The 27225-nt window shown below is 44.8% G+C and overlaps 1 protein-coding gene across 1 annotated transcript; it reads right to left on the minus strand.

The window, feature by feature from the left end:
- Positions 1 to 1796: 1796 nt before the first annotated feature.
- LOC138361692 (uncharacterized) lies at positions 1797 to 2912 on the minus strand. Its single transcript, XM_069320894.1, has 2 exons — positions 2786 to 2912; positions 1797 to 2560 (listed from the first exon to the last, which is right to left on the minus strand). The coding sequence occupies exons 1-2, from the start codon at positions 2910 to 2912 to the stop codon at positions 1797 to 1799; spliced, it is 891 nt and encodes a 296-aa protein (XP_069176995.1).
- Between the last annotated feature and the right edge of the window lie 24313 nt (positions 2913 to 27225).

Below are 27225 nucleotides of genomic sequence, written 5' to 3' on the forward strand. Positions count from 1 at the left end.
ACGACGGCTTCTCAGGGGCGGGCTGAAGCAATACGACGGCTTCTCAGGGGCGGGCTGAAGCAATACGACGGCTTCTCAGGGGCGGGCTGAAGCAATACGACGGCTTCTTAGGGGCGGGCTGAAGCAATACGACGGCTTCTCAGGGCGGGCTGAAGCAATACGACGGCTTCTCAGGGGCGGGCTGAAGCAATACGACGGCTTCTCAGGGGCGGGCTGAAGCAATACGACGGCTTCTCAGGGGCGGGCTGAAGCAATACGACGGCTTCTCAGGGGCGGGCTGAAGCAATACGACGGCTTCTCAGGGGCGGGCTGAAGCAATACGACGGCTTCTCAGGGGCGGGCTGAAGCAATACTACGGCTTCTCAGGGGCGGGCTGAAGCAATACTACGGCTTCTCAGGGCCGGGCTGAAGCAATACGACGGCTTCTCAGGGGCGGGCTGAAGCAATACTACGGCTTTTCAGGGGCGGGCTGAAGCAATACTACGGCTTCTCAGGGGCGGGCTGAAGCAATACGACGGCTTCTCAGGGGCGGCTGAAGCAATACTACGGCTTCTCAGGGGCGGGCTGAAGCAATACGACGGCTTCTCAGGGGCGGGCTGAAGCAATACGACGGCTTCTCAGGGGCGGGCTGAAGCAATACTACGGCTTCTCAGGGGCGGGCTGAAGCAATACTACGGCTTCTCAGGGGCGGGCTGAAGCAATACGACGGCTTCTCAGGGGCGGGCTGAAGCAATACGACAGCTTCTCAGGGGCGGGCTGAAGCAATACTACGGCTTCTCAGGGGCGGGCTGAAGCAATACTACGGCTTCTCAGGGGCGGGCTGAAGCAATACGACGGCTTCTCAGGGGCGGGCTGAAGCAATACGACAGCTTCTCAGGGGCGGGCTGAAGCAATACTACGGCTTCTCAGGGGCGGGCTGAAGCAATACTACGGCTTCTCAGGGGCGGGCTGAAGCAATACGACGGCTTCTCAGGGGCGAAGATGGGCGAGGGTCAATGGTAGCTGGCCAATACGAGGTGCTGGATGACCTCGTATTCACTAACAGGTGTGTCTTCGGTGCGGTGCGGTTCTTCTCTGCTCTCTTCTGTCGCCTCAGGGCACGCGCGTGGATGATGCGCAGATGCACGGCGTCGGACTGCCGTCCACCAATCAGGAGCGGCTAACATAAGAAATATTCCCTGGCGGGCATTTTGAATGTGGTTCCCTCCGCACTCGCCCCGTCCCTATAAAACAAGGCGTGTATTAGAAACTTAATTTAACTTAAAATGTTCTTTATGAACGGACCCTCCACCGGCTTCACATTGAGGGCTGGAATAGTATGTATAATAACTGAAGAGAATGTCTGGTTTAACTAAACAAAAGAATACACTGTGACTGGTTTATTATTTATATATTTATGATCTACCTTTGACATAGTATTGATCCTTGGTTCTTTTTAACACTACACCAAGGTGATATTTAATTTATTCTTATAACTATAAAATTATATATAATACCCGTATGCAATTACTTCCTTGCATCCCCTGACTTATATATGGGTTAACCGATTATAAAGCCCTAGAGTAGGCAAGCAGGGGGTTGAAGACAGGGGCGAGGATGCAGAAATCTTGAGCGAGGAACTGGAGACGAGGTGAAGAGAGGAGATGAAAGATCGGTGGCCCAACCACCGTGGGTAAGACTTGCAGCTGATGCTGCGGTGTGGTGGTAGAGTGGAGTGCTCATGGGTGCTCGCTGATGTGTCTTGTAGGAGGCAGGGCTTCTCGTCGCGGTGTTCTTTACAGCTTTGCGTTGGTGTTCTACTGATTCCTTGATGTACTCGGGCGCAGATCGTCGGTGTTTTTCTTCTTCCCCGGCCTCCTGGCCTGTTTGTTGGTCTTGCTTCGTGTTGATACGGTGAGGCTATCGTTGGAGGTAGCTTCCAGCCGGAAATCTTCTGTTGTGTTGGGCTGCTTCAGTGGAGGAGGTGGTGTTCCCACCGAGACGGCCTCATCTGATGAGTCAGCTGAGTCAGGAGTAGATGCAGTGAATCTTGGAGGTTGAGTTCTTGCCTGTTGAGGCTTAATGGGAGTTGCAGCTGATTTTGGACGTTGAGAGGGTTCGCATACGAGAGATGGAACTGTATCAGTAGTCGATAGCGGAGGCGTCGGCGTCTGGGTGGCTTGTGATGAAGTTGCTGGAGGAGCAGGCTTTGCTGTTGATAGTAGATCCGTGAGCACGGCGGCGTTCACGGTGATGTCAGGGACCAAGACTGTATCTTGAGAACTTGAAGTGGTGTTGGTGAAGACTTCTTCTGGAACTATGAAAGCTGGAAGACCATTTGCTTTGTATAGAATATTTAATATTCTTACGTATTCCTGGGGGTTATTGCAAGCTATCATGCTGGCCGCCGATGTTAATAGTTGAACTGTGCTGTTCAGTGGTTGGTCGGTGTGGGCCGGGGATGATGGCTGGCTCGACGAATCGCAGGTTGGCGTTTGGGAACTGGCTCCCCATTGGCTGGTAGTAGCAGTGGGACGTCCTCCCGGAAGCTCCGGGAAAATGGCGGCTTGGGCGTTGAAACCTGAAGTAGAGGTGGTCGGTGATTGGCTTGTTGCTTCAGAGGTACTGGCTCCGGTTGAAGATGTGGATTTCTCCATGTTTTTAATGACGTCTTGTCTATGAGGACAACGTATGGAGATTGCCGGATGGTCGCCTGTGCACAGCAAGCAGCATAGTGTTTCACACTTGCAGATGGAGTAATGGTGGTCAGCTGAGCAGAGGCTACACTGCTGAATACGCTGGGTACATCTGCTGGTGGAGTGGGTGTACTCGTAGCACCGGAGGCACTGGTTGACCATGTGGAAACGTTCCATCTTCACACGGAATGACGGAATGTGAATACCAAAGCTGTAAACACCATTTCTGGTAGCCATAGTATCCGCAGTACTGTCTCGAAGGTCAGCTTCAGGGAGCGATTTCTGTTGAAGAAGTGAGCTTCGTGAAGCCCTAGGTCCGGGTTTGATGCCTTGAAGTCGCGCATGAACGCTCTTTCAGCAGCTTCATCTTGTTCCACGATCCATTGGCTGAGGTCATGAATAACGACAGTGTTCAGCCAGGTACTGGCGTGGGAAGTTGAGACGAAGGTGTTGGTTGGAGAAATTGGCGCTGAAAAACAGAAGTTTGTCGACTTCCTCCTCACTATAAAAGAAGAAGAGGATGTCCGTGCCTTCCTGTTTGATGTCGTTGGGTGTCACTCCTGCAATGTCTTTAAAGAGCTTCAGGAGAGATGTTTTGGAGAATGGTTGCTTGTTGAGGGGCGTACCCTTGATCTTGTAGGGCATGATGAGCTTCCTGGAGGCCGATGGGTCTCTCTCTCAAAGACTACCCGTCACTGGAGATGGCCTCCCGTCTCTACCCGGCATAAAACACCAAGTTAGGAGTGGGGTCTGACCAGCTAGAGAGACGCAAGTCTGCTGCCAATTATTTACCCACCCGACAGTGCTGGGTGCGAGAGAGAAGAGCTGGAGCAACGAGAACACGTCCGGCCGTGACGGTTGCTAGTTGCTGAGTCTGTGATCTGTGATCATATATGGGTACTTATGATTATTTTATCTCTGGGTTAAATTAGATTCTTTAAATTTTCATTCTTTAAATTTCCTATATTTACAATTAGTTATTTATATTCATACTTTGTACATTCAGACTACACTATACTTTTTGTATTATTGTTTTATCTACACAAGATTGAACAGCCTATGACCGTTCTCGGTAGTGATCTTGGCCAAGAGCTCTATGTTTAGAGTGGGCAGGACAGGCTGTAGATCCCACATGATGTAGTTGCTGATTAAACTGTCAGATGAGTAAGTAACGCTCGCGGTGCAGCAAGCTGTACTTGATGAAATGCAGAGATGATCGCGGTGAAAATCATAGTTGAAGTGAGGTTGTTGGGAGCGTCCCATGACAGGTGGCAGCGGTCCACACCATGCAGCAGTAGCAGTAGAGGTCCAGTGAGAGTCCATGTTGAAGTCCATCGTGGCTAGGTATCGTCGTCCACACCATGCAGCAGTAGCAGTAGAGGTCCAGTGAGAGTCCATGTTGTAGTCCATCGTGGCTAGGTATCGTCGTCCACACCATGCAGCAGTAGCAGTAGAGGTCCAGTGAGAGTCCATGTTGTAGTCCATCGTGGCTAGGTATCGTCGTCCACACCATGCAGCAGTAGCAGTAGAGGTCCACTGAGAGTCCATGTTGTAGTCCATCGTGGCTAGGTATCGTCGTCCACACCATGCAGCAGTAGCAGTAGAGGTCCAGTGAGAGTCCATGTTGTAGTCCATCGTGGCTAGGTATCGTCGTCCACACCATGCAGCAGTAGCAGTAGAGGTCCAGTGAGAGTCCATGTTGTAGTCCATCGTGGCTAGGTATCGTCGTCCACACCATGCAGCAGTAGCAGTAGAGGTCCAGTGAGAGTCCATGTTGTAGTCCATCGTGGCTAGGTATCGTCGTCCACACCATGCAGCAGTAGCAGTAGAGGTCCACTGAGAGTCCATGTTGTAGTCCATCGTGGCTAGGTATCGTCGTCCACACCATGCAGCAGTAGCAGTAGAGGTCCAGTGAGAGTCCATGTTGTAGTCCATCGTGGCTAGGTATCGTCGTCCACACCATGCAGCAGTAGCAGTAGAGGTCCAGTGAGAGTCCATGTTGTAGTCCATCGTGGCTGGGTATCGTCGTCCACACCATGCAGCAGTAGCAGTAGAGGTCCACTGAGAGTCCATGTTGTAGTCCATCGTGGCTAGGTATCGTCGTCCACACCATGCAGCAGTAGCAGTAGAGGTCCAGTGAGAGTCCATGTTGTAGTCCATCGTGGCTAGGTATCGTCGTCCACACCATGCAGCAGTAGCAGTAGAGGTCCAGTGAGAGTCCATGTTGTAGTCCATCGTGGCTAGGTATCGTCGTCCACACCATGCAGCAGTAGCAGTAGAGGTCCAGTGAGAGTCCATGTTGTAGTCCATCGTGGCTAGGTATCGTCGTCCACACCATGCAGCAGTAGCAGTAGAGGTCCAGTGAGAGTCCATGTTGTAGTCCATCGTGGCTAGGTATCGTCGTCCACACCATGCAGCAGTAGCAGTAGAGGTCCAGTGAGAGTCCATGTTGTAGTCCATCGTGGCTGGGTATCGTCGTCCACACCATGCAGCAGTAGCAGTAGAGGTCCAGTGAGAGTCCATGTTGTAGTCCATCGTAGCTGGGTATCGTCGTCCACACCATGCAGCAGTAGCAGTAGAGGTCCACTGAGAGTCCATGTTGTAGTCCATCGTGGCTAGGTATCGTCGTCCACACCATGCAGCAGTAGCAGTAGAGGTCCAGTGAGAGTCCATGTTGTAGTCCATCGTGGCTAGGTATCGTCGTCCACACCATGCAGCAGTAGCAGTAGAGGTCCAGTGAGAGTCCATGTTGTAGTCCATCGTGGCTAGGTATCGTCGTCCACACCATGCAGCAGTAGCAGTAGAGGTCCAGTGAGAGTCCATGTTGTAGTCCATCGTGGCTAGGTATCGTCGTCCACACCATGCAGCAGTAGCAGTAGAGGTCCAGTGAGAGTCCATGTTGTAGTCCATCGTGGCTAGGTATCGTCGTCCACACCATGCAGCAGTAGCAGTAGAGGTCCAGTGAGAGTCCATGTTGTAGTCCATCGTGGCTAGGTATCGTCGTCCACACCATGCAGCAGTAGCAGTAGAGGTCCAGTGAGAGTCCATGTTGTAGTCCATCGTGGCTAGGTATCGTCGTCCACACCATGCAGCAGTAGCAGTAGAGGTCCATTGATTTTCTTTTTATTAACACATTAGGTACATCTGCATTAGTGCAGCTACCCTAGACTATATGAAGTGGAGTACAGTGTGTCAAAAAAGCTAACTAGGTGATGCTAAAAAATCCCCATCATACAGGATGGTTAGTCATACAGAGGCATGTGATAAGCGGTCTGCACTGGCAGACTCCGGATGCATTTTGAGGATATCAACAACACAAGATTGAATAAGGTAGCAGTGGTAATACAAGTCCCCATCTCGCAGGATGGTTAGTCATACAGAGCCATGTGTTTAATAGCCTGCACTGGCAAATTTTGGGTATACTGTGAGGATATCTTCAAGAATACGAGAGTGAATAAAGTAATTGCAAAGCTCCAGGTACCTCATGCCAACTGGTCTGAAAGGTCTAATAACTGGGCATTCAGTGATGTAGTGCGGGAGATCATGCCGTAGTTCCTGCTCACAGAGTTTGCATCTGGAGTGCCCAGGATTGGGAGACCCGTCACCTGCAGCCACCTGCCACAGGTAACGGTAACCCAACCTAATCCTTGCAACCACTGTGTCGCACTGTCTAGTGGACGTTTTGTGCTGCCCATAGATGTAGGTTTCAGATCTGAACAAATCATAGCTTTTTATACTAGTACTTTCAGGTCGTTGGGAGTCAGTAAGTTCTTTCCTATCAGATCTGAATGTTTGGACCAATACAGTTTTGACAGCAGAGATGGGGATACCTAGATCTAATTCAACTTCAAACTTGTTACACGCTAATTTGGCTGCAATGTCTGTCTCATTATGATGGGTTATATTTAGGTCCATTGAGAGTCAATGTTGTAGTCCATCATGGCTGGGTATCGTCGAAACTCTGGGGTCACCAATGTAACGTACGGTTATGTTACGTTGTTGGATAGATTAGATACTCATTGTTTAGTGAGTTTTCATATTTATTTAGTAATCTTGATAACAGTAGTCGGTTGGTGGCGTTGTCGTAAACGTTGAGACGGAGCTTGGAGCAGAGCAGAGAGCTGAGTGAGGCCGGAGTCGCGGAGCTCTATGTGGGAGAGCGTGGCAGCTCGAGTGGGAATTGAGTGTCTGAACTTGGGGAGCGAGAGCGTTGTAGCTGGATGTGGTCGTAGTCTGCTGTCTGGTCTGTGTCAAAGCTGTAGCGTCTTGGGGTCGATTAGGACTGTACACGCCGAGTGCTACATTGTTGACTGTGGAAATTGTACTGTCCGCTATTCCGATGATGATGATGAAGATTAAGCCACCCAAGAGGTGGCACGGGCATGAATAGCCCGTAAGTGGTACAATTTTTGTTTCCTCAGTTTTCTCAGAAACCCAAATTTCTTTTTGAAATTTGGAAAAATATATAAATTCAGCAAAACGTGGCCTCTTAGGCAAACCGGGCCTTGCATAGTAGGCCAAGTACAACGTTCTGGCTGCTAGGTACAACATTATATATATATATATATATATATATATATATATATATATATATATATATATATATATATATATATATATATATATATATATATATGTCGTACCTAATAGCCAGAACGCACTTCTCAGCCTACTATTCAAGACCCGATTTGCCTAATAAGCCAAGTTTTCATGAATTAATGTTTTTTCGTCTACCTAACCTACCTAACCTAACCTAACCTAGCTTTTTTTGGCTACCTAACCTAACCTTACCTATAAATATAGGTTAGGTTAGGTTAGGTAGGGTTGGTTAGGTTCGGTCATATATATACGTTAATTTTAACTCCAATAAAAAAAAATTGACCTCATGCATAGAGAAAAGGGTTGCTTTATCATTTCATAAGAAAAAAATTATAGTAAATATATTAATTCAGGAAAACTTGGCTTATTAGGCAAATCGGGCCTTGAATAGTAGGCTGAGAAGTGAGTTCTGGCTACTAGGTACGACATATATATATATATATATATATATATATATATATATATATATATATATATATATGTCGTACCTAGTAGCCAGAACTCACTTCTGAGCCTACTATTCAAGGCCCGATTTGCCTAATAAGCCAAGTTTTCCTGAATTAATATATTTACTATAATTTTTTTCTTATGAAATGATAAAGCAACCCTTTTCTCTATGCATGAGGTCAATTTTTTTTTATTGGAGTTAAAATTAACGTAGATATATGACCGAACCTAACCAACCCTACCTAACCTAACCTAACCTATATTTATAGGTAAGGTTAGGTTAGGTAGCCAAAAAAAGCTAGGTTAGGTTAGGTTAGGTTGGTTAGGTAGACGAAAAAACATTAATTCATGAAAACTTGGCTTATTAGGCAAATCGGGCCTTGAATAGTAGGCTGAGAAGTGCGTTCTGGCTATTAGGTACGACATCAACCCGTCCTCTCAAAAAGAACGTCACTTTTCGCTGGTATGCGCGCTATGGCCAAATTTGGACGTAATTTGAAATGAAATCGACTCACAAAAGTGACGTTCTGTTCCGTTTTCTGTTTGAGCCGTCCGGCGTACGCGCAGAGGTTATAAGAGGACACTTTAAATTAACGTTTTTCATAACGTTTTGAAACTGTATGAGAATTTCCTGCCCACCTAACCTATCAGAGGACCCTTAACTTACTGTTGTTGAAAAAAAAATCCCAAATTTATTTTCATTTTTTTTTCATTTTCAAATTACGTCCAAATTCGGCCATACGGGCAAACGGCCAAAAGCGACGTTCTTTTTAAGAGGACAGGTTGACGACATATATATATATATATATATATATATATATATATATATATATATATATATATATATATATATATATATATATATATATATATATATATATATATATATATATATGTCGTACCTAGTAGCCAGAACTCACTTCTCAGCCTACTATGCAAGGCCCGATTTGCCTAATAAGCCAAGTTTTCATGAATTAATTGTTTTTCGACTACCTAACCTACCTAACCTAACCTAACCTAACTTTTTCTGCTACCTAACCTAACCTAACCTATAAAGATAGGTTAGGTTAGGTAGGGTTGGTTAGGTTCGGTCATATATCTACGTTAATTTTAACTCCAATAAAAAAAAATTGACCTCATACAAAATGAAATGGGTAGCTTTATCATTTCATAAGAAAAGAAATTGAGAAAATATAATAATTCAAGAAAACTTGGCTTATTAGGCAAATCGGGACTTGCATAGTAGGCTGAGAAGTGCGTTCTGGCTACTAGGTACGACATATATATATATATATATATATATATGTATATATATATATATATATATATATATATATATATATATATATATATATATATATATATAAGCCTATACTTGCATAAACCACAAGTGAAGATAAACAATCTTTGGACAACACCCACCAGTGGGACTCGAACCCAGAAAGCACAACTACCTTCCAGTAGCTGGCATAACTAGTATGCTTTAACCCACTACGCCATCAGACCTTACAAAAGAAGTAGATAGTTCGAGATATATATATCTCAAACATCTCTACCTCCCGAAGGCACCAGATGAGTGAGGGGTCAGTCTGCAATTTTCGTCAAGCCACTGTCAATGTGAGAGAACTCGTGTCCAGCTTATAAGCCTATACTTGCATAAACCACAAGTGAAGATAAACAATCTTTGGACAACACCCACCAGTGGGACTCGAACCCAGAAAGCACAACTACCTTCCAGTAGCTGGCATAACTAGTATGCTTTAACCCACTACGCCATCAGACCTTACAAAAGAAGTAGATAGTTCGAGATATATATATCTCAAACATCTCTACCTCCCGAAGGCACCAGATGAGTGAGGGGTCAGTCTGCAATTTTCGTCAAGCCACTGTCAATGTGAGAGAACTCGTGTCCAGCTTATAAGCCTATACTTGCATAAACCACAAGTGAAGATAAACAATCTTTGGACAACACCCACCAGTGGGACTCGAACCCAGAAAGCACAACTACCTTCCAGTAGCTGGCATAACTAGTATGCTTTAACCCACTACGCCATCAGACCTTACAAAAGAAGTAGATAGTTCGAGATATATATATCTCAAACATCTCTACCTCCCGAAGGCACCAGATGAGTGAGGGGTCAGTCTGCAATTTTCGTCAAGCCACTGTCAATGTGAGAGAACTCGTGTCCAGCTTATAAGCCTATACTTGCATAAACCACAAGTGAAGATAAACAATCTTTGGACAACACCCACCAGTGGGACTCGAACCCAGAAAGCACAACTACCTTCCAGTAGCTGGCATAACTAGTATGCTTTAACCCACTACGCCATCAGACCTTACAAAAGAAGTAGATAGTTCGAGATATATATATCTCAAACATCTCTACCTCCCGAAGGCACCAGATGAGTGAGGGGTCAGTCTGCAATTTTCGTCAAGCCACTGTCAATGTGAGAGAACTCGTGTCCAGCTTATAAGCCTATACTTGCATAAACCACAAGTGAAGATAAACAATCTTTGGACAACACCCACCAGTGGGACTCGAACCCAGAAAGCACAACTACCTTCCAGTAGCTGGCATAACTAGTATGCTTTAACCCACTACGCCATCAGACCTTACAAAAGAAGTAGATAGTTCGAGATATATATATCTCAAACATCTCTACCTCCCGAAGGCACCAGATGAGTGAGGGGTCAGTCTGCAATTTTCGTCAAGCCACTGTCAATGTGAGAGAACTCGTGTCCAGCTTATAAGCCTATACTTGCATAAACCACAAGTGAAGATAAACAATCTTTGGACAACACCCACCAGTGGGACTCGAACCCAGAAAGCACAACTACCTTCCAGTAGCTGGCATAACTAGTATGCTTTAACCCACTACGCCATCAGACCTTACAAAAGAAGTAGATAGTTCGAGATATATATATCTCAAACATCTCTACCTCCCGAAGGCACCAGATGAGTGAGGGGTCAGTCTGCAATTTTCGTCAAGCCACTGTCAATGTGAGAGAACTCGTGTCCAGCTTATAAGCCTATACTTGCATAAACCACAAGTGAAGATAAACAATCTTTGGACAACACCCACCAGTGGGACTCGAACCCAGAAAGCACAACTACCTTCCAGTAGCTGGCATAACTAGTATGCTTTAACCCACTACGCCATCAGACCTTACAAAAGAAGTAGATAGTTCGAGATATATATATCTCAAACATCTCTACCTCCCGAAGGCACCAGATGAGTGAGGGGTCAGTCTGCAATTTTCGTCAAGCCACTGTCAATGTGAGAGAACTCGTGTCCAGCTTATAAGCCTATACTTGCATAAACCACAAGTGAAGATAAACAATCTTTGGACAACACCCACCAGTGGGACTCGAACCCAGAAAGCACAACTACCTTCCAGTAGCTGGCATAACTAGTATGCTTTAACCCACTACGCCATCAGACCTTACAAAAGAAGTAGATAGTTCGAGATATATATATCTCAAACATCTCTACCTCCCGAAGGCACCAGATGAGTGAGGGGTCAGTCTGCAATTTTCGTCAAGCCACTGTCAATGTGAGAGAACTCGTGTCCAGCTTATAAGCCTATACTTGCATAAACCACAAGTGAAGATAAACAATCTTTGGACAACACCCACCAGTGGGACTCGAACCCAGAAAGCACAACTACCTTCCAGTAGCTGGCATAACTAGTATGCTTTAACCCACTACGCCATCAGACCTTACAAAAGAAGTAGATAGTTCGAGATATATATATCTCAAACATCTCTACCTCCCGAAGGCACCAGATGAGTGAGGGGTCAGTCTGCAATTTTCGTCAAGCCACTGTCAATGTGAGAGAACTCGTGTCCAGCTTATAAGCCTATACTTGCATAAACCACAAGTGAAGATAAACAATCTTTGGACAACACCCACCAGTGGGACTCGAACCCAGAAAGCACAACTACCTTCCAGTAGCTGGCATAACTAGTATGCTTTAACCCACTACGCCATCAGACCTTACAAAAGAAGTAGATAGTTCGAGATATATATATCTCAAACATCTCTACCTCCCGAAGGCACCAGATGAGTGAGGGGTCAGTCTGCAATTTTCGTCAAGCCACTGTCAATGTGAGAGAACTCGTGTCCAGCTTATAAGCCTATACTTGCATAAACCACAAGTGAAGATAAACAATCTTTGGACAACACCCACCAGTGGGACTCGAACCCAGAAAGCACAACTACCTTCCAGTAGCTGGCATAACTAGTATGCTTTAACCCACTACGCCATCAGACCTTACAAAAGAAGTAGATAGTTCGAGATATATATATCTCAAACATCTCTACCTCCCGAAGGCACCAGATGAGTGAGGGGTCAGTCTGCAATTTTCGTCAAGCCACTGTCAATGTGAGAGAACTCGTGTCCAGCTTATAAGCCTATACTTGCATAAACCACAAGTGAAGATAAACAATCTTTGGACAACACCCACCAGTGGGACTCGAACCCAGAAAGCACAACTACCTTCCAGTAGCTGGCATAACTAGTATGCTTTAACCCACTACGCCATCAGACCTTACAAAAGAAGTAGATAGTTCGAGATATATATATCTCAAACATCTCTACCTCCCGAAGGCACCAGATGAGTGAGGGGTCAGTCTGCAATTTTCGTCAAGCCACTGTCAATGTGAGAGAACTCGTGTCCAGCTTATAAGCCTATACTTGCATAAACCACAAGTGAAGATAAACAATCTTTGGACAACACCCACCAGTGGGACTCGAACCCAGAAAGCACAACTACCTTCCAGTAGCTGGCATAACTAGTATGCTTTAACCCACTACGCCATCAGACCTTACAAAAGAAGTAGATAGTTCGAGATATATATATCTCAAACATCTCTACCTCCCGAAGGCACCAGATGAGTGAGGGGTCAGTCTGCAATTTTCGTCAAGCCACTGTCAATGTGAGAGAACTCGTGTCCAGCTTATAAGCCTATACTTGCATAAACCACAAGTGAAGATAAACAATCTTTGGACAACACCCACCAGTGGGACTCGAACCCAGAAAGCACAACTACCTTCCAGTAGCTGGCATAACTAGTATGCTTTAACCCACTACGCCATCAGACCTTACAAAAGAAGTAGATAGTTCGAGATATATATATCTCAAACATCTCTACCTCCCGAAGGCACCAGATGAGTGAGGGGTCAGTCTGCAATTTTCGTCAAGCCACTGTCAATGTGAGAGAACTCGTGTCCAGCTTATAAGCCTATACTTGCATAAACCACAAGTGAAGATAAACAATCTTTGGACAACACCCACCAGTGGGACTCGAACCCAGAAAGCACAACTACCTTCCAGTAGCTGGCATAACTAGTATGCTTTAACCCACTACGCCATCAGACCTTACAAAAGAAGTAGATAGTTCGAGATATATATATCTCAAACATCTCTACCTCCCGAAGGCACCAGATGAGTGAGGGGTCAGTCTGCAATTTTCGTCAAGCCACTGTCAATGTGAGAGAACTCGTGTCCAGCTTATAAGCCTATACTTGCATAAACCACAAGTGAAGATAAACAATCTTTGGACAACACCCACCAGTGGGACTCGAACCCAGAAAGCACAACTACCTTCCAGTAGCTGGCATAACTAGTATGCTTTAACCCACTACGCCATCAGACCTTACAAAAGAAGTAGATAGTTCGAGATATATATATCTCAAACATCTCTACCTCCCGAAGGCACCAGATGAGTGAGGGGTCAGTCTGCAATTTTCGTCAAGCCACTGTCAATGTGAGAGAACTCGTGTCCAGCTTATAAGCCTATACTTGCATAAACCACAAGTGAAGATAAACAATCTTTGGACAACACCCACCAGTGGGACTCGAACCCAGAAAGCACAACTACCTTCCAGTAGCTGGCATAACTAGTATGCTTTAACCCACTACGCCATCAGACCTTACAAAAGAAGTAGATAGTTCGAGATATATATATCTCAAACATCTCTACCTCCCGAAGGCACCAGATGAGTGAGGGGTCAGTCTGCAATTTTCGTCAAGCCTCTGTCAATGTGAGAGAACTCGTGTCCAGCTTATAAGCCTATACTTTGAGATATATATATCTCGAACTATCTACTTCTTTTGTAAGGTCTGATGGCGTAGTGGGTTAAAGCATACTAGTTATGCCAGCTACTGGAAGGTAGTTGTGCTTTCTGGGTTCGAGTCCCACTGGTGGGTGTTGTCCAAAGATTGTTTATCTTCACTTGTGGTTTATGCAAGTATAGGCTTATAAGCTGGACACGAGTTCTCTCACATTGACAGTGGCTTGACGAAAATTGCAGACTGACCCCTCACTCATCTGGTGCCTTCGGGAGGTAGAGATGTTTGAGATATATATATCTCGAACTATCTACTTCTTTTGTAAGGTCTGATGGCGTAGTGGGTTAAAGCATACTAGTTATGCCAGCTACTGGAAGGTAGTTGTGCTTTCTGGGTTCGAGTCCCACTGGTGGGTGTTGTCCAAAGATTGTTTATCTTCACTTGTGGTTTATGCAAGTATAGGCTTATAAGCTGGACACGAGTTCTCTCACATTGACAGTGGCTTGACGAAAATTGCAGACTGACCCCTCACTCATCTGGTGCCTTCGGGAGGTAGAGATGTTTGAGATATATATATCTCGAACTATCTACTTCTTTTGTAAGGTCTGATGGCGTAGTGGGTTAAAGCATACTAGTTATGCCAGCTACTGGAAGGTAGTTGTGCTTTCTGGGTTCGAGTCCCACTGGTGGGTGTTGTCCAAAGATTGTTTATCTTCACTTGTGGTTTATGCAAGTATAGGCTTATAAGCTGGACACGAGTTCTCTCACATTGACAGTGGCTTGACGAAAATTGCAGACTGACCCCTCACTCATCTGGTGCCTTCGGGAGGTAGAGATGTTTGAGATATATATATCTCGAACTATCTACTTCTTTTGTAAGGTCTGATGGCGTAGTGGGTTAAAGCATACTAGTTATGCCAGCTACTGGAAGGTAGTTGTGCTTTCTGGGTTCGAGTCCCACTGGTGGGTGTTGTCCAAAGATTGTTTATCTTCACTTGTGGTTTATGCAAGTATAGGCTTATAAGCTGGACACGAGTTCTCTCACATTGACAGTGGCTTGACGAAAATTGCAGACTGACCCCTCACTCATCTGGTGCCTTCGGGAGGTAGAGATGTTTGAGATATATATATCTCGAACTATCTACTTCTTTTGTAAGGTCTGATGGCGTAGTGGGTTAAAGCATACTAGTTATGCCAGCTACTGGAAGGTAGTTGTGCTTTCTGGGTTCGAGTCCCACTGGTGGGTGTTGTCCAAAGATTGTTTATCTTCACTTGTGGTTTATGCAAGTATAGGCTTATAAGCTGGACACGAGTTCTCTCACATTGACAGTGGCTTGACGAAAATTGCAGACTGACCCCTCACTCATCTGGTGCCTTCGGGAGGTAGAGATGTTTGAGATATATATATCTCGAACTATCTACTTCTTTTGTAAGGTCTGATGGCGTAGTGGGTTAAAGCATACTAGTTATGCCAGCTACTGGAAGGTAGTTGTGCTTTCTGGGTTCGAGTCCCACTGGTGGGTGTTGTCCAAAGATTGTTTATCTTCACTTGTGGTTTATGCAAGTATAGGCTTATAAGCTGGACACGAGTTCTCTCACATTGACAGTGGCTTGACGAAAATTGCAGACTGACCCCTCACTCATCTGGTGCCTTCGGGAGGTAGAGATGTTTGAGATATATATATCTCGAACTATCTACTTCTTTTGTAAGGTCTGATGGCGTAGTGGGTTAAAGCATACTAGTTATGCCAGCTACTGGAAGGTAGTTGTGCTTTCTGGGTTCGAGTCCCACTGGTGGGTGTTGTCCAAAGATTGTTTATCTTCACTTGTGGTTTATGCAAGTATAGGCTTATAAGCTGGACACGAGTTCTCTCACATTGACAGTGGCTTGACGAAAATTGCAGACTGACCCCTCACTCATCTGGTGCCTTCGGGAGGTAGAGATGTTTGAGATATATATATCTCGAACTATCTACTTCTTTTGTAAGGTCTGATGGCGTAGTGGGTTAAAGCATACTAGTTATGCCAGCTACTGGAAGGTAGTTGTGCTTTCTGGGTTCGAGTCCCACTGGTGGGTGTTGTCCAAAGATTGTTTATCTTCACTTGTGGTTTATGCAAGTATAGGCTTATAAGCTGGACACGAGTTCTCTCACATTGACAGTGGCTTGACGAAAATTGCAGACTGACCCCTCACTCATCTGGTGCCTTCGGGAGGTAGAGATGTTTGAGATATATATATCTCGAACTATCTACTTCTTTTGTAAGGTCTGATGGCGTAGTGGGTTAAAGCATACTAGTTATGCCAGCTACTGGAAGGTAGTTGTGCTTTCTGGGTTCGAGTCCCACTGGTGGGTGTTGTCCAAAGATTGTTTATCTTCACTTGTGGTTTATGCAAGTATAGGCTTATAAGCTGGACACGAGTTCTCTCACATTGACAGTGGCTTGACGAAAATTGCAGACTGACCCCTCACTCATCTGGTGCCTTCGGGAGGTAGAGATGTTTGAGATATATATATCTCGAACTATCTACTTCTTTTGTAAGGTCTGATGGCGTAGTGGGTTAAAGCATACTAGTTATGCCAGCTACTGGAAGGTAGTTGTGCTTTCTGGGTTCGAGTCCCACTGGTGGGTGTTGTCCAAAGATTGTTTATCTTCACTTGTGGTTTATGCAAGTATAGGCTTATAAGCTGGACACGAGTTCTCTCACATTGACAGTGGCTTGACGAAAATTGCAGACTGACCCCTCACTCATCTGGTGCCTTCGGGAGGTAGAGATGTTTGAGATATATATATCTCGAACTATCTACTTTTTTTGTAAGGTCTGATGGCGTAGTGGGTTAAAGCATACTAGTTATGCCAGCTACTGGAAGGTAGTTGTGCTTTCTGGGTTCGAGTCCCACTGGTGGGTGTTGTCCAAAGATTGTTTATCTTCACTTGTGGTTTATGCAAGTATAGGCTTATAAGCTGGACACGAGTTCTCTCACATTGACAGTGGCTTGACGAAAATTGCAGACTGACCCCTCACTCATCTGGTGCCTTCGGGAGGTAGAGATGTTTGAGATATATATATCTCGAACTATCTACTTCTTTTGTAAGGTCTGATGGCGTAGTGGGTTAAAGCATACTAGTTATGCCAGCTACTGGAAGGTAGTTGTGCTTTCTGGGTTCGAGTCCCACTGGTGGGTGTTGTCCAAAGATTGTTTATCTTCACTTGTGGTTTATGCAAGTATAGGCTTATAAGCTGGACACGAGTTCTCTCACATTGACAGTGGCTTGACGAAAATTGCAGACTGACCCCTCACTCATCTGGTGCCTTCGGGAGGTAGAGATGTTTGAGATATATATATCTCGAACTATCTACTTCTTTTGTAAGGTCTGATGGCGTAGTGGGTTAAAGCATACTAGTTATGCCAGCTACTGGAAGGTAGTTGTGCTTTCTGGGTTCGAGTCCCACTGGTGGGTGTTGTCCAAAGATTATATATATATATATATATATATATATATATATATATATATATATATATATATATATATATATATATATATATTGTGACGGTGTTCCCCCCCTTATATTTCTCCCACGTCTGCAGTAAGAGTCATGTCCACTTTACCCGAGCGTTCTCTACGTCGCAGGCATCAGTTTGATATATGTGGGGGAATGTAGTGTTCTCGGAGTGCCGAGAAATTTGTAAAAGAAGAGTTTTTTGGCCTGTGGTTTAGGCCCTTTAGGAAGCCAATATGGCGCTGGCTCTTCTGTTCTCCCGCCAAAACTGTGTGATGTCAGTGACACCAGATTATTCGCCGACAGCGACGTGGCACAGGGAGCCAATGAAAACCTCCCGTGGCGAATATGACGTCACGAAGGAAGGGGGGTCCGGTCATCGCGCCGCGCTGGCGCCATCAGTCTAAGACAGCACGTCAAGGAGGTCGGACGTGCACTGGGGGGTCCTGTCAGTTGGACAGTTTACCCCGTCTCCGGAGGACTTACGCATCACCCGTGGTCTGCCAAATCCTGTGGGGTCTTCCTTCATTCATGTGTTGAACCGAAGAAGGAATTGACGGGATATTGAGCAACAAGTGCTCCAGGAACAGGTGTTGTGCAAGAGTGGAGTCTAGGCAGCGACGTATGCGACGGCTGATAGCTCCACAGTGATGACGTAGTGGATGAGCCAATTCTCCGTGAGGGAATCAGTCTGACACGACACGTCAAGGTGGTTGGACGTGCGAAGATTGGTCCTGTCAGTTTGACAGTTGTTTCCCGCTCCCGTGGATTTTACGCGTCACCCGAAGTCTGCCAGTACTCTGTGAGGTCTTCCTTCGTTCATGTGTTGAACCAGAGAGGGAATCGACGGATATTGAGCAACAAGTGCTCCAGGACAGGTACTGTGCAAGAAGAAGTGAAGTCTGTGCAGTGACGTATGCGACGTCTGAGGCAGTTCACCCGTTTGTGACGGCGTAGTGGCTGAACCGAGCCACTGGGAAGCAGAGGAAGAAGGAAACTATTCGGGAATCCGAACGACTGCAGCCGAGACGTAGGCGGGCAGCCGTAGCTGGGAGGAGAAGTCGACGGCCGGGAGACCGACTCCAACCCTACAAGAAGTCGAGGAGGAGCACGGACCTGCAGTGAAAAGGCACGGAGACGACGCGCTTATGGTGGGACGTTGATTGAGTTCCTGGAGGACACGACAGTGTGTGTGTGGGGGCGTTCCCTACACGAGGCAGGAGCCAGGAGCCAGGACCAGGAGCTACAACTCAACTCTCATCGGAGGATAGGTGGAAGTAGGTGATTCTAGTTTCCCTCCCAATTCCCCTTTAGTCAGCTATATTATTTAGCCAGAGTATTTTGTATGTCGTGAGCAAGCCTCACCTATGTCACAGTAAGGCACCAGTGTGCAGAGTGGTACTATAAAGAGTACTCATGATATTTATGATTATTATTGGTGTATGCAGGCACCCGGAGTAATTGATGAATTTACTGTGTTGAGAATGTCTTTCATGAGACTTTAATGTGATCATATAGTGAGAGAATATATATATATAATTATGCCAGTGTTGGGAGTTAGGCTATGTGCCCAGTAACTATGTTATTACCATTATTGATGTCTGACTCATCTATATATATATATATATATGTCTATGCTCATGTGCTGAGGTGCCACAGGACATGAGGGATGCCAACATCGTCACACTGTATAAGAATAAAGGTGACAGGGGCGACTGCAACAACTACCGTGGAATCTCCCTCCTCAGTATTGTCGGAAAGCTGTTTGCTCGAGTCGCATTGAAGAGGCTCCAAGTACTTGCAGAGAGAGTTTATCCAGAATCACAATGTGGATTCAGAGCTGGCAGGTCCACCATCGACATGGTCTTTTCCCTCAGACAACTGCAGGAGAAATGCAGGGAACAGAAGCAGCCACTCTTTGTAGCCTTCATAGACCTGACGAAGGCCTTCGACCTCGTCAGCAGGGATGGCCTGTTCAAGATCCTCCCCAAGATCGGATGCCCACCCAGGCTCCTCAGCATCATCAGATCTTTCCATGAGAACATGAGGGGCACCGTGGTCTTTGATGGCCTAACATCAGGCGCCTTTGACATCCGAAGTGGAGTAAAGCAGGGCTGCGTACTGGCTCCAACCCTATTCGGGATTTTCTTCGCAGTTATGCTGCGGCACGCCTTCGGATCTGTCACGGAAGGCATTTACCTCCGGACCAGGTCGGATGGGAAGCTCTTTAACCTCGCCAGGCTGAGAGCCAAGACAAAGGTTCGGCTGAGGTGTCTGCGCGACTTCCTCTTTGCCGACGACGCAGCAGTCACTGCCCACTCAGCTGAAGACCTCCAACGGCTCATAACCCGCTTCAGCGAGGCCTCTCAGGCTTTCGGACTCACCATCAGTCTGAAGAAAACACAAGTCATGGGACAAGGAGTGGACTCCCCACCTGACATCGGCATCTCTGATTCCAAACTGGAAGTTGTTCACGACTTCGTGTACCTGGGCTCCACAATCTCTGACTCCCTCTCTCTTGATACGGAGCTAAACAAACGCATCGGTAAGGCATCTACTACCATGTCCAAACTGACAAAGAGAGTGTGGGCCAACAATAGGCTAACTGAGTATACTAAGATTCAGGTTTACAGATCCTGTGTCCTGAGCACTCTCCTTTATGGCAGTGAGTCTTGGACACTCCGCGCCCGTCAGGAAAGACGGCTGAATGCCTACCACATGCGCTGCCTTCGACACATCTTGGACATCACCTGGCAGGACAAGGTGACAAACAACAACGTCTTGGGGAGAGCAAGAATCACCAGCATGTACACAATGCTGAAACAGAGACGAATGCGCTGGCTCGGGCACGTTGTGCGAATGGGCGATGGCAGGATCCCCAAGGATCTCCTGTATGGAGAGCTGAGGCAGGGAAAGCGTCCAGTAGGCAAGCCCCAGCTACGGTACAAAGACGTATGCAAAAGGGACCTGAAAGCCATGGACGTCGATCTTGCTATATGGGAGACACTGGCTACAGACCGTTCAGCCTGGAGGCAGTCTGTTCAACGAGGTCTCTCCAAGTTCGAGGAGTCACTTGCCAAGGAATCGGAGGCAAAGAGACAGAGAAGGAAAGCCGGTAACCAGGAAGACAGACCAGAATCGGACTTCGTTTGTGCTCGGTGTGGGATGGACTGCCACTCTCGGATTGGCCTCATCAGTCACACCAGACGCTGCACCAGGATTGACAACTAGGGCGCAACTCCATAGTCTCCCGAGACTGAAGGATGCCTACTATGCTCATGTATTGAATAATCATTCATGTGTGCAGTGATTAATTGTGTTATCGCCCACGGAAGGAATTACTGAGAACTCCAGTGATATATACTTCATAAGTTATCATTAAACGAAGGGCAGTGTGTAATACCATGACAGTGAATTATTGTCACATTTAATATAGAAATGTTTGATTGAGCCCAAGATCAGTGTAGCGAAGTATTTACGTGCTGTTATCGCAAATATTGTGTGTTCGAACTTCTAGTGATCTTTGAGAACTTAAAGAAGTTGGCGTGTTACGCCAAGCAAACAGATAAAGTAACATTCGCGTGGGGGGTAGTCGCCCAGCTGATTTTGACATTGACAAGAGGGGGAGTGTTGCCAGCTTAGTGAGTTCATATTATATGTGGGAACGAGCGACTCCCGCCTGAAACCGCTGTTTGCTTATTGATATAATCTTGTGATGTCTTTGAATGAGTTTTAAGTAAAATACAAAATACATTGGTGTTTATGTTATCCCCTCCATATTTCTTGTGGCTATGTAATACCTGAAAGCAGAGAGTGATAGAAGCAAATACCTGCCTGATATCAGATCTATTGAGTGTGTCCTTGCCACTGTTACCACAATTCAACAAAACCACTGACGTGTTACTGGACACCGAAAACACCAGTTGGCGACCTTATGGTTAGTAGTAGAGCCCTATGACGGGGCGGGCATACAACAGTTAAGTGAACAAGTTGTGTTCCCACTCCTTCTCGATCAGAGGCCGGTTGGGATTGACTGGGATACTCTGCTGGCGTACAGTGGCGCCGCGAGGATAGAGTGAAGACCCGCAGGGCTACGGTGAGTGACCTTGAGTGTACTGTTGCTCATCCGAGTAAACCCCAACAATATATATATTTATATATATATATATATATATATATATATATATATATATATATATATATATATATATATTTATATATATATATATATATATATATATATATATATATATATATATATATATATATATATATATAATATATAATGTCGTACCTAATAGCCAGAACGCACTTCTCTGCCTACTATGCAAGGCCCGATTTGCCTAATAAGCCAAGTTTTCATTAATTGTTTTTCGACTACCTAACCTAACCTAACTTTTTCGGCTACCTAACCTAACCTATAAAGATAGGTTAGGTTAGGTTAGGTAGGGTTGGTTAGGTTCGGTCATATATCTACGTTAATTTTAACTCAAATAAAAAAAATTGACCTCATACATAATGAAATGGGTAGCTTTATCATTTCATAAGAAAAAAATTAGAGAAAATATGTTAATTCAGGAAAACTTGGCTTATTAGGCAAATCGGGCCTTGCATAGTAGGCCGAGAAGTGCGTTCTGGCTACTAGGTACGACATTATATATCTCCTCACTGTCCTGACATAGGACAGTGAGGTTCTACTCCTTGATATGTTGGTTACACAGACTCTCACGCTCGCGGACTCCCACGCTGCAATAACGACGTTGATACCACCCCCGAAGAGTGTAAACGCTTAGTGAGTGAAATTGCATCTCTGATATTATAAGCGTGCCGGGGTTTAGTTAATGCAAACTATAACCTAAGTTATTTTTCCAGATAGCCTAGTTTAAGTTAGTTTATCCAAAGTTACCGAAAGTTTTCCTTGTTCAAAATTAACAATATCTAGTACTATATCATAGCCAATAAATTTTTATGACGTATTAGAACATTGTTGCATCCTGTCAGGAGTTAAAACTTGTTCGAACGTTGAAGTTCTTGAACTTGAATCGGACATCAAACTTACCCGCCAAACGTGGTGTGTTTTGGTGTGTAATAGCTATTAAAACACTAATACACTCATAGACAAGTTGAAGTGCCACGTCGTCGAGGCGTCAACACCTTATGATGGTGTTTGACGCGTCCAGAGCAGCCAGGCAATTTGGGTCGACACAAATAGCTTCCTGGACCCAAAACCCCTTGGATACACGGACACGGACACTCACACGGACACGCACACGGACACTCATGGACTCTGACACGAACCGAAGGTTCGTGTCAGATAATAAGAAGGGAGTTGATAATATAATAAGGTTGTATAATAATAATATAATATATAATAATAATAATAATAATAATAATATAATATAATATATAATAATAATAATAATAATATAATAATATAATATATAATAATAATAATAATATAATAATAATAATAATAATATAATAACATAATTAGGTTGGTTAGGTTGGTTGGTTAGGTTGGTTGGTTGGTTAGGTTGGTTGGTTAGGTTAGGTTGGTTGGTTAGGTTGGTTGGTTAGGTTAGGTTGGTTGGTTAGGTTGGTTGGTTAGGTTTGGTTGGTTGGTTAGGTTAGGTTGGTTGGTTAGGTTGTTTGGTTGGTTAGGTTGGTTGGTTAGGTTAGGTTGGTTGGTTGGTTAGGTTAGGTTGCTCAGGTTAGGTTGCTCAGGTTAGGTTGGTTGGTTAGGTTAGGTTGGTTAGGTTAGGTTGGTTGGTTGGTTAGGTTGGTTGGTTGGTTAGGTTGGTTGGTTAGGTTAGGTTGCTCAGGTTAGGTTGGTTGGTTGGTTAGGTTGGTTGGTTAGGTTGGTTGGTTGGTTAGGCTGGTTGGTTAGGTTAGGTTGCTCAGGTTTGGTTGCTCAGGTTAGGTTGCTCAGGTTAGGTTGCTCAGGTTAGGTTGCTCAGGTTAGGTTGCTCAGGTTAGGTTGCTCAGGTTAGGTTGCTCAGGTTAGATTGCTCAGGTTAGGTTGCTCAGGTTAGGTTACATTGCTTAGGTTGGTTGGTTACGTTGGTTAGGTTAGGTTGCTCAGGTTAGGTTGCTCAGGTTAGGTTGCTCAGGTTAGGTTGCTCAGGTTAGGTTACATTGCTTAGGTTGGTTGGTTACGTTGGTTAGGTTAGGTTGCTCAGGTTAGGTTACATTGCTTAGGTTGGTTGGTTACGTTGGTTAGGTTAGGTTGCTCAGGTTAGGTTACATTGCTTAGGTTGGTTGGTTACGTTGGTTAGGTTAGGTTGCTCAGGTTAGGTTACATTGCTTAGGTTGGTTGGTTACGTTGGTTAGGTTGGTTGGTTGGTTAGGTTGGTTGGTTAGGTTGGTTGGTTGGTTAGGTTGGTTGGTTAGGTTGCTTGGTTAGGTTAGATAGCTTAGGTTGCTTGGTTAGGTTAGTTAGGTTGGTTGGATAGCTAAGGTTGGTTGGTTACGTTGGTTAGGTTGGTTGGTTAGGTTGGGTTGGTTGGTTGATTAGGTTCTTTGGTTAGGTTGGTTGGTTAGGTTCTTCGGTTAGGTTAATTGGTTAGGTTGCTTGGTTAGGTTGCTTGGTTAGGTTCTTCGGTTAGGTTAATTGGTTAGGTTAGATAGCTTAGGTTGGTTGGTTAGGTTAGATAGCTTAGGCTGGTTGGTTAGGTTGGTTGGTTATGTTGGTTGGTTAGGTTGGTTGATTAGGTTGCTTGGTTAGGTTAGATAGCTTAAGTTGGTTGGTTAGGTTAGTTGGTTAGGTTAGATTGCTTAGGTTGGTTAGGTTGGTTGGTTGGTTAGGTTGGTTGGTTAGGTTAGTTGGTTAGGTTAGATTGCTTAGGTTGGTTGGTTGGTTAGGTTGGTTGGTTAGGTTAGATTGCTTAGGTTGGTTGGTTAGGTTAGGTTGGGTTGGTTGGTTGGTTAGGTTAGGTTGGGTTGGTTGGTTGGGTAGGTTAGGTTAGGTTGGTTGGTTAAGTTAGATAGCTTAGGTTGGTTGGTTAGGTTGGTTGGTTAGGTTGGTTGGTTGGTTAGTTAGGTTCGTTTGTTAGGTTGGTTAGGTTAGGTTGGTTAGGTTAGGTTGCTTAGGTTGGTTGGTTAGGTTGGTTACGTTGGTTAGGTTGGTTGGTTAGGTTAGTTAGGTTGGTTGGTTAGGTTAGATAGCTTAGGTTGGTTGGTTGGTTAGGTTAGGTTAGGTTAGGTTAGGTTCCTTGGTTAGGTTAGGTTAGGTTAGGTTAGGTTAGGTTAGGTTAGGTTAGGTTAGATAGCTTAGGTTGGTTGGTTAGGTTGGTTGGTTAGGTTGCTTGGTTAGATTAGATAGCTTAGGTTGGTTGGTTAGGTTAGTTACATTGGTTGGTTAGGTTAGATAGTTTACATTGGTTACGTTGGTTGGTTAGTTAGGTTGGTTGGTTGGTTAGGTTGGTTGGTTAGGTTGGTTGGTTGGTTAGGTTGGTTTGGTTAAGTTGGTTGGTTGGTTGGTTGGTTAGGTTGGTTTGGTTAGGTTGGTTAGGTTGGTTAGTTGGTTAGGTTGGTTGGTTAGGTTGGTTAGGTTGGTTTGGTTAGGTTGGTTAGGTTGGTTGGTTAGGTTAGGTTGCTTAGGTTGGTTACGTTGGTACTAACCAACTTAAGTTGGTTACGTTATTACATTGGTTAGGTTGGTTGGTCACGTTGGTTAGGATGGTTGGTTACGTTGGTTAGGTTGGTTGGTTACGTTGGTTGGTTGGTTACGTTGGTTAGGTTGGTTGGTTGGTTAGGTTAGGTTAGGTTAGATTGGTTGGTTAGGTTAGGTTAGGTTGGTTAGGTTAGGTTGGTTGGTTAGGTTGCTTGGTTAGGTTGGTTGATTAGGTTGCTTGGTTAGGTTAGATAGCTTAGGTTGGTTGGTTAAATTAGATAGCTAAGGTTGGTTGGATAGGTTGGTTGGTTAGGTTAGATAGCTTAGGTTGGTTGGTTGGTTAGTTAGGTTGGTTTGTTAGGTTGGTTAGGTTAGGTTAGGTTAGGTTAGGTTGGTTGGCTGGTTAGGTTGGTTGGTTGGTTAGGTTAGGTTGCTTAGGATGGTTGCTTAGGTTGGTTGCTTAGGTTGGTTACATTGGTTAGGTTGGTTGGTTACGTTGGTTGGTTACATTGGTTAGGTTGGTTGGTTACATTGGTTAGGTTGGTTGGTTACATTGGTTAGGTTGGTTGGTTACATTGGTTAGGTTGGTTGGTTACATTGGTTAGGTTGGTTGGTTACATTGGTTAGGTTGGTTGGTTAGGTTCCTTGGTTAGGTTGGTTGGTTAGGTTCCTTGGTTAGGTTGGTTGGTTAGGTTCCTTGGTTAGGTTAGATAGGCTACCAACAATTACAGCCCTTTTTCTATTTCTATTTCTACAAACCTAGCCTAAACTAACCTAACTTAACCTGCAAACCTAGCCTATTTCCTAGTCAAAACAAACATATCCTAATCTAAGCTAACCTAACCTAACCTAACGTAACTAACTCCTGGATACCTATTTACTGTTAGGTGAATAGATGTATTCGGTGATAGGAAACGCTACCTACAATTACAGCCCTTCTTCTTTTTCTATTTCTACAAACCTAGCCTATTTCCTAGCCTAAACTAACCTAACCTAAGGTAATCTAACTAACTCCTGGATACCTATTTACTGCTACGTGAACAGAGAAGACACGCTACCAACAATTACTGCCCTATTTCTATTTCAACAAAAATAGCCTATTTCTTAGCCTAAACTAATCTAACCTAATTAAACCTAACCTAACCTAATCTAACCTTACCTATATATATACTTCACTACTCACTATCATCATCACTACCACACTACTCACTAACATCATCACTACCTCACTACTCACCATCATCATCACTACCTCTCTACTCACCATCATCATCACTACCTCTCTACTCACCATCATCATTACCTCACTACTCACCATCATCATCACTACCTCACCATCATCATCACTACCTCACCATCATCATCACTACCTCACCATCATCATCATTACCTCACTACTCACCATCATCATCACTACCTCACTACTCACCATCACTACCACACTACTCACCATCATCATCACTACCTCACTACTCACCATCACTACCACACTACTCACCATCATCACTACCTCACTACTCACCATCATCATCACTACATCTCTACTCACCACCATCATCATTTCCTCACTACTCACTAACATCATCACTTCCTCAATACTCACCATCATCATCATCATCACTACTCACCATTATCACTACCTACCATCATCACTACCACACTACTCATAAACATCATCACTACCACACTACTCACCATCATCACTACCACACTACTCACTATCATCACTACCACACTACTCGGTGAGTAGTGTGGTAGTGATAGTGAGTAGTGATGATGGTGAGTAGTGAGGTAGTGATGATGATGGTGAGTAGTGTGGTAGTGATGATGATGGTGAGTAGTGTGGTAGTGATGATGATAGTGAATAGTGTGGTAGTGATGATGATAGTGAGTAGTGATGATGATGGTGAAGTGTGGTAGTGATGATGATGGTGAGTAGTGTGGTAGTGATGATGATGGTGAGTAGTGAGGTAGTGATGATGATGGTGAGTAGTGTGGTAGTGATGATGATGGTGAGTAGTGAGGTAGTGATGATGATGGTGAGTAGTGTGGTAGTGATGATGATAGTGAAGTGTGGTAGTGATGATGATGGTGAATAGTGTGGTAGTGATGATGATAGTGAAGTGTGGTAGTGATGATGATGGTGAATAGTGTGGTAGTGATGATGATAGTGAGTAGTGATGATGATGGTGAGAAGTGATGATAGTGAGTAGTGTGGTAGTGATGATGGTGAGTAGTGAGGTAGTGATGATGATAGTGAGTAGTGAGGTAGTGATGATGATGGTGAGTAGTGAGGTAGTGATGATGATGATG

The sequence above is a fragment of the Procambarus clarkii genome, unplaced genomic scaffold, assembly GCF_040958095.1.
Source record: "Procambarus clarkii isolate CNS0578487 unplaced genomic scaffold, FALCON_Pclarkii_2.0 HiC_scaffold_616, whole genome shotgun sequence".
NCBI lineage: Eukaryota > Metazoa > Arthropoda > Malacostraca > Decapoda > Cambaridae > Procambarus > Procambarus clarkii.

Bases quoted from the DNA above. Each gene is read 5' to 3' on its own strand.
- LOC138361692 (XM_069320894.1), bottom strand. From the start codon at position 2,912: ATGGCTACCAGAAATGGTGTTTACAGCTTTGGTATTCACATTCCGTCA. The intron at 2,561-2,785 runs GTACCCAGCGTA...CCTCTACTTCAG, and splicing joins CACCCACTCCACCAGCAGAT to GTTTCAACGCCCAAGCCGCC.